The following is a 7,069-nucleotide window of genomic DNA, read 5'->3' as shown; positions in this document are numbered from 1 at the left end:
GCATGGTTCCAGGTCAGATGGATAGTTTTTGGGCCAGGCCTCTCGGTGCAGAACAATGGAAAGGCCGGCAGATATTCTAAAATGCTCAGGAACGAGGAATGTAGCAGCGGCTAGAGCCAAGGCTCCACTCTGTTCTAAAACTCTGGGAGCGTGGAAGAGGACATTCAAAGCATCCAAAAGAAGTCAAATCTACATAGAGTCCAGTGATGTTGAACACTGTTTTGTTGTCCAAGAAAAGTTCCATTCCTTCCATTATGACATCATTGTTGTCGCGGTCCTGCCCGCTGCAGTATTCATTCTGCTTGTTCTAAATGTAACTGAAAACTCCTTTAGCTCCTGGAAGGGTGAGTGGCTTGTTTGTGACATCACTGGCTCTGTGTGGTTGTTCTACAGGGCAGTGGAATGGATGACGTGTCCCAGTTGGTACTGTGCTGGCTGGGCCTGGGGCGGGGCTTTCTCCTGGCCACGGAAGTTGAGCCTGTGAAACTCTGATGAAATGACTGGTAGAGTTTTGCCTTTTGTCTCTGGTAGCACCAAACCAATGAAGATGGCGGTGGATAGACACACAGCTCCGAACGGCACAAAGCAGTACTGTCCTAGGGAATTCTGACACACAACCAAGAAGAACCAAGTTAAACCCCTTTCGAAGTACAGGACTGATTTCTTTCAGTGTTTTGTACATATGTCTTTTTAGTGAGAGTATTTGTATGTGCATGCTTTGAGTAAATGCAATGAGGTATGTAAGTGTACTCAGAATGAGTGTGTGTGTGTGTGTGTGTGTGTGTGTGTGTGTGTGTGTGTGTGTGTGAAGTAAGGTGAGTAATCATCTTACCACTAGGAAAGGGAAAACCATTCCAATGATGAAAAGATTGAGCCACATCAGGGAGCCAGCGATCATGTACGCTGCTGGTCGTGCTGTCTGATTAAATATCTCTGTAGGCAGGACACCCGTCACTCCAGCTGAGGGACAGGAGACAGACAGGTACAGGTATTAAACATGGACAAGTGATATATAGGTACACAGTTGGTACACAGGTACAGGTATTAGATGGAGGTATTAGACATAATGAGGTGTTAGACAACAGGCAACATTTTATATATGAATATAGAATGAAACCCTGAGATATATATATATATATATATATATATATATATATATATATATATATATATATATATATAGAAAGATAGATAGATAGATAAATATAGATCTAGATATATGAAATGAAACACTGATATATATATATACACACACATATATATATATATCCTATATATAATATAATAAGATATAGGAGCTTTTCACAGTGGGATTTGCTAATCCAGGGGCTAAGCTGACACCTGTCTCACAGAAGAATCATTCTTTTTTAGACCTAAGTGAACATTCTGTAACTTCTGTTCCAGAAGTTAGTGCCGATTTTCTCAACACAGATTAAACGCTTGGACAGTGGACAAAATTTCACTGAAATAACAGGTGTACAACACTGAAAATACTGTAGTTTAGACCAGGACCACGTTGAACCTGTGTCCAGAAAAAGAGCAGTCCATCAGGCTGAGCTCTAGAATGCCTCTGGTATTCCAGAGCTGCGTCAGAGCCAGGCTTGGATTCATTTTCTAAAACCACATCTTCTAATTTTCTAGAATCACTTCTAGATGTGGGAGCACTGTACAGGAACAAAGCCACCACAAGTCAAGAGTGTTTGTTATTAGCTTTTGACAACCTCTTTTCCAAAAACAAATGTGAGCTGTCCTTTAGCTTCAGCTTAAGTTAAAATAAATCTGCTGAGATTGAGTTTGGAACCAGTTAGAAGTGAATAATGACCTACCTGGCCCCATGCCAAAACTGAGGATGTAGGTGAATATGCAGGCCATGCTGAGGTAAGGCATCCATGACACTTTTTCCTGTTTGGAAACAAAAACAAAACGAAACAAAACAAACAAAAAAGACGCTTCAGATTCAGACACCAATGTACATCAAAACTCTTCTATCCAAATCAAAAATAGAACTCTCAGTTTAAAACTTTCCCTGATAAAGTCTGTATTAATGTTCTATGTGTAAGATCTTTATGTCTGTCATTCTGTATCCCTTCAATGTTAAAAAGCCCATTAATGAGCAGTGCATTGCAATGGTAAATGACACATGACTTGAATTGTGATTGAAAAACTTTGCATGCAGATCACCTAAACTCATTTACACACACACACACACACACACACAATCCAAGTTAATAGATAATAAGAACTACAGTGCCAACAATCGTAGAGTATTCTCAGTAAATTATTTCTAAATCAAAGGGTGATGTTCTCACGTTGAACCACAACCACATACAATCCTAGGGACATGTAGTGAGACAGGACATTTATATTCAAATGAAACAAGGGTGATACTGTATTGAACACATTCAAGGCAAAGATCAATAAATCAAAGGGTAAGTTGCCAGGTATATGGGTCATTGTTCAATGTGCACTAAATTATTCATACCTCAAAAGACAAGGCCACAGTGAAGACGACCGCCCAGCCAGCCATGAGAATGTACCCCCCCATCAGCAGGATCTTACGGCCCCGACGCTCAATCAGCAGGTTCTGAACAGAGTCAACACACACACACACACACACACACACACGCACACAAAACTGCACTGTAAATTAAAAAAAATCATTCCATTTCCACCAGCATTCTGTCCTGATTTGTGAACAGCATTGTAGACATGTGATATTAAATATCATTGTTTTAAACACTTGCATAATTCAACACATTTACATTAAACCATCCCACACACACACGCATGCACGCACACACACACGCACGCACACACACACACGCGCAGAGGCACTGGTTTGACATTTTCCAGTTTAAAGAGTAACCATATCCAAGCAGTGCTCTGCACGACATTCTTACGTAATAGTAAAGTGGATTAGGACTGGGACACTCACACAAAGAATACACGCAGTGAATTCACACGTGCCTGTTCCCACAGTCACATACTGGATTGCATTGGCTGAAATTCCAGCCTCTTTAAACACGTACGATGCATAGAAATATATCTGCAAGGAGAGAGAGAGAGAGAGAGAGAGAGAATTGGTGAACAAGCTTTTTACTTCCATATTCAACAAATCAGCGAAGTAGCCTGCATATGTGCACACACACATGCACGGAAACACATATGCACACACAAACATGTGCACAGACACACACATGCACGCACACACACACAGCAAAACTCTGGTGAACATCCATTTGAGCGTTGTGGTTAATCAGGCTCTTAGCTCAAAGTCATTACAGACACAGAGCGAGCAAACTGAGGGCCTATGGATCTTTCAGCATGAGCTCAAAAACACTCCCTGCCAGATCATTCAGCTTAGCCTTAGCAGTCAATCATGGAGTTTGTGTTTTCTGGTTTCAGACGGTCACACAGCCTGTGCCTCTGTCATCTCTGAGAGATGAAATGTGACACGCCTCTGGTTCCTCTAAAATATTTACGGCTTGTCTAGAATTTCTCTGTCCTCAAACAAGATGGCAAGGTAATTTTGTAATCAAATACTTATTCGGGCTGAAAGGTTTTCCACTCTGAATTGCCAAACTTCTGTTACGTTCACCAACGCTTTTTTCTCTGTAGAGAAGTATCAGTAGATCTGTGGGGGGGAAAGCCATGTGTTTGGTACCACAGAGAACAAAAATTCTAACATGAACATAAATTCATTAGCTATGCAGATACATATATTTTCATCTGTTTCTTTATCTTTTCATTTTATTTATTAACATATTTATTTATTTATTTCATTTTTGCTTTAATGTGCAACTCCTTGTATTTTCATGTTGTTTTGTCTTTGAGGAGAGCATCTCTAACGTGCATATAGAATTTCTCAGGGGGGATGTCCTTTTTGGAGAAATTGGCAGGTGAGAAATTGAAGGTGTCTGATTACGTATCAAACTCTAGACAAACAGTAACAGGGGTCATACGGGGTCATTCTGTCACATGTCAGAGTGATGCAGGTGGAGGGGTATTATCTGCTCTGACGAACCGTAACGGAGAGCGCCTACCAATCACGAGCAGTCGCTCTGTCGATGCCGCAAAGCATCATGGGAATGTCATCTGAGAGAAGAAGACCAGGCTAACACTCAAGATGTGGCAAATGTCCTCTCTCTATGCAAAGTTTTACTCCAAGTCGTAAATGATTTGGATGCCTTGGGTTGAAACTGGTTCTTATTTCTGTGTTCTGCAGCCTTAGGCCACCTTAGATGAAGCATATTTGCATAAGCGTAGAGACCAGTCAGAAAGGTCAAGCCCTGGGGGCGTTTTCTATTTACAAATGTACCTGACCCTTTTTTGGCTAAAAGTTTGCAAAAAAAAAAAAAAAGTGAAGAATTTTCATTCAGTATGCATTTGTCTTGGACATTTACTGACACAAGCTGAAACTCTAACAGGTAGTGCATGGTGAAGGACTGTGAATATTTTAGGGATGAGGAGGATTCCCACAGGGCATGTTGTCACTTTGCCCCCTCCACTCTCTCATCACTAAGGCAAACAAAGTAGTAAAAAAAAAAAAAAAAAAAAGGTCCATTTGATTCATTCTGCTGTGACTGCTGACTCCCCCCCCCCCCCCCCCCCATTAAAGATTGCTTGGATGACTACACATTAACGTACCTCTGTGACACACCCAAAATAACAGACAACTGGTTTATCATCAACGGAGAACATTGAATTTTTTTTTTTTTTTGTCCAAGCACTGAAAGGGTGATGTGAAGGACATGTTGACCTTGAGCACCATTTACACACTGCCCCCTCAGATCGGAAAATACTCTGACTCCAGCCCTGAACTCACCGAGTCGTTCCCACACAGTTGCATGGCGCTGCTGATAACCATGACGGAGATGAGCTGCCAGCGAACGCTCCGGTCGGTGAAGAGCTCCCAGGGTCTCTTGGCCCTCTCGCCTTTCGCCTCCGCTTGCTCCTGCAAGATCTCGTCCAGCTCTCCTTTCTGGACGTCGCACCCCCGCAGACGCCTCAGTGCTAGAGTGTTAAAATTCCAAACGGAAATCGAATCGGTTTGTGTATTCTGTTCGCACGCTTCGTGGTTTGGTTGATTTACAGACGAAGCCGTCACGAAAGAACCTCCACTGACCCCCCCCCCCCCCCCCCCCCCCCCCAAAGGCCACAAACCTCCCAGGAGAGAAGAGGATGTGTGATCCCTGAGCTGCTACAGCAAACACAGCCATAAACACAAACATTTCCCTAGAGATGTGGAGATGCTACCTTCGTTGTTCCATGCATTTGTTCAACTTCAGTACCTCTACGCTCCTATGTGATTCGTAAGGCAATTAAAAAGCTCTTGATTAATTAAAACTCAGCAGTGTGCAGCCTCCTCTATGAGAGCAGCACTTACTCAAACTCTCTTGATTCTGATGCTCAGGCTCTCCTAAAGACCCTCACTGGCGAAATCTGACCTGTCTAAATTTATAATCCATAATTTGGTGTTTCGCAGTTACTCATAAATCACGAGGACCATTCTGAATATGAAAAAGTTGTGTGAATGCAAAATGACATGAATTCTGCTGAATAATCTAATACCCATGTAGCCTCAGTGAACATTAAATGAAAAAGTAGGCAAATGGGCAAAACTCTCAGTAGTAGTGGTAGTGAAACTGGGAGTCGTGAAACTGGGTCTTGGTCTGCCAAAGGGAAGAAAACCGTCGTGTCAAGTCTCACCGTTGAGGCAGGCTTCCTTGTCTCCGCGGTCGATGAGGAGATATCTTGGGCTTTCTGGGAACCAAGGCAGAGTCAGCAGTTGGATGAAGCCTGGGATAGCATTACTGGCCAGCAGGTACTCCCAGCATGACTCGCTCCCCAGTAACTCCCTACAAAAGAAACAATCACCCCTTACAGACACTGTCTAGGATTTACACAGAGCGATGGTGAATGTGAGAATGCTCCCTGTCACTGATTTAATGCTGTGCAGTGGACCAAAACAGAGTGGAATCATCTTCCACTGTAAAAAACAACAACAAAAAAACGCGCAGACTTCTCTGGTTTGAAATTGGGATCAGCATGGTGAGTGTGATAACAAATGAAACTGATATTGTTCTTCATGTAAACTTTGTAAGCAAAACTTGAGCGTCCTGGGTCGTGTGTTTGGACAATGTGTTCTCTTGAATCATTAAAAAAACAAAACAAAACAAAAAAACGAGGTGTATCTGCTCTCATCATATCGGGAACATTAGATAATCTCAAGTCTACAGGGTGTTTCACCCTGTGAGTGAATTTTTGGTCCTAACTAAACATGCGCCACTGCACTCCAGTGTTTCAGCTTATCACCAACTTCCAAACTACCGAAACCCTTTGCCTGATGGATCGGGTGTGTCACCCAAAAACCCTTCAATTTCAGAACGTCTCTGGAGCGAAGAATTAAAAAAAAACAAAACCCCTCTGTTTCGTTCTTTTCTCTCTTTCATAACCAGTGATCCACATATGGAGTAGGGGATTGATGAGGGGAGAATTCTGCTAATGCCCATGTGTTCTTCATGGCTATCGGAGGAGCTTAAAAGACGGGAGGCACATTTTCGGAGGTGCCTGTGATTGTACCTTAGACCCACCACTTGTCCCAACACCACACCGAACGCTGTGAAGACGGCGGAGGACAAGGACACTGCCCCACGCAGGTGTTTGGGGGCACTCTCCCCAAAATACATGGGCTGTACATTCATGCTGATACCTGCCACGCACCAGAGAGGGAGAGAGAGAGAGAGAGAGAGAGAGACAAAGGGTTTATAAATTGCTAAGCTGCTATAAGCTGTGTAACTTATAAACTGTAAGCCTTCAGTTTACTTTACAGTAACTCCAGAAACTATGTGAAAACTCTCAAGCTTCGACACAACAATGTTGGCTGTTATCAAAGTTCTTTATTTTTTAATTTATTTTGTTTGAATTTGTTTATTTTTTTTAGACAAGGTGATGCATCCTGACAACAACCATTTGCTAAGATGTGTTTGTGCTTTTATCCAAATAAAAACATTTTAATTAAAATTCACAGCTATGCCTGGACCTTGATTTTTTTTTCTTTATAATGCTT

The 7,069-nt window shown here is 42.3% G+C and overlaps 1 protein-coding gene across 1 annotated transcript in view; it reads right to left on the bottom strand.

The window, feature by feature from the left end:
- Positions 1 to 387: 387 nt before the first annotated feature.
- Positions 388 to 7,069, bottom strand: part of LOC115815474 (solute carrier family 2, facilitated glucose transporter member 11-like) — a 20,324-nt gene continuing 13,642 nt past the window's right edge. Inside the window, exons 7-14 of the mRNA XM_030778429.1 lie at positions 6,583 to 6,712; positions 5,710 to 5,858; positions 4,826 to 5,013; positions 2,936 to 3,046; positions 2,483 to 2,584; positions 1,827 to 1,902; positions 833 to 960; positions 388 to 606 (exon numbers count right to left, since the gene is read on the bottom strand). Of these exons, the coding sequence (XP_030634289.1) occupies positions 388 to 606; positions 833 to 960; positions 1,827 to 1,902; positions 2,483 to 2,584; positions 2,936 to 3,046; positions 4,826 to 5,013; positions 5,710 to 5,858; positions 6,583 to 6,712 (1,103 nt within the window). The remainder of the gene's footprint in view (positions 607 to 832; positions 961 to 1,826; positions 1,903 to 2,482; positions 2,585 to 2,935; positions 3,047 to 4,825; positions 5,014 to 5,709; positions 5,859 to 6,582; positions 6,713 to 7,069) is intronic.

This window comes from Chanos chanos, chromosome 6 (genome assembly GCF_902362185.1).
Source record: "Chanos chanos chromosome 6, fChaCha1.1, whole genome shotgun sequence".
In the NCBI taxonomy this organism is placed as follows: domain Eukaryota; kingdom Metazoa; phylum Chordata; class Actinopteri; order Gonorynchiformes; family Chanidae; genus Chanos; species Chanos chanos.
The sequence above is the reverse complement of the archived record's forward strand: the minus strand, read 5'-3'. Positions and strand labels throughout refer to the sequence as shown.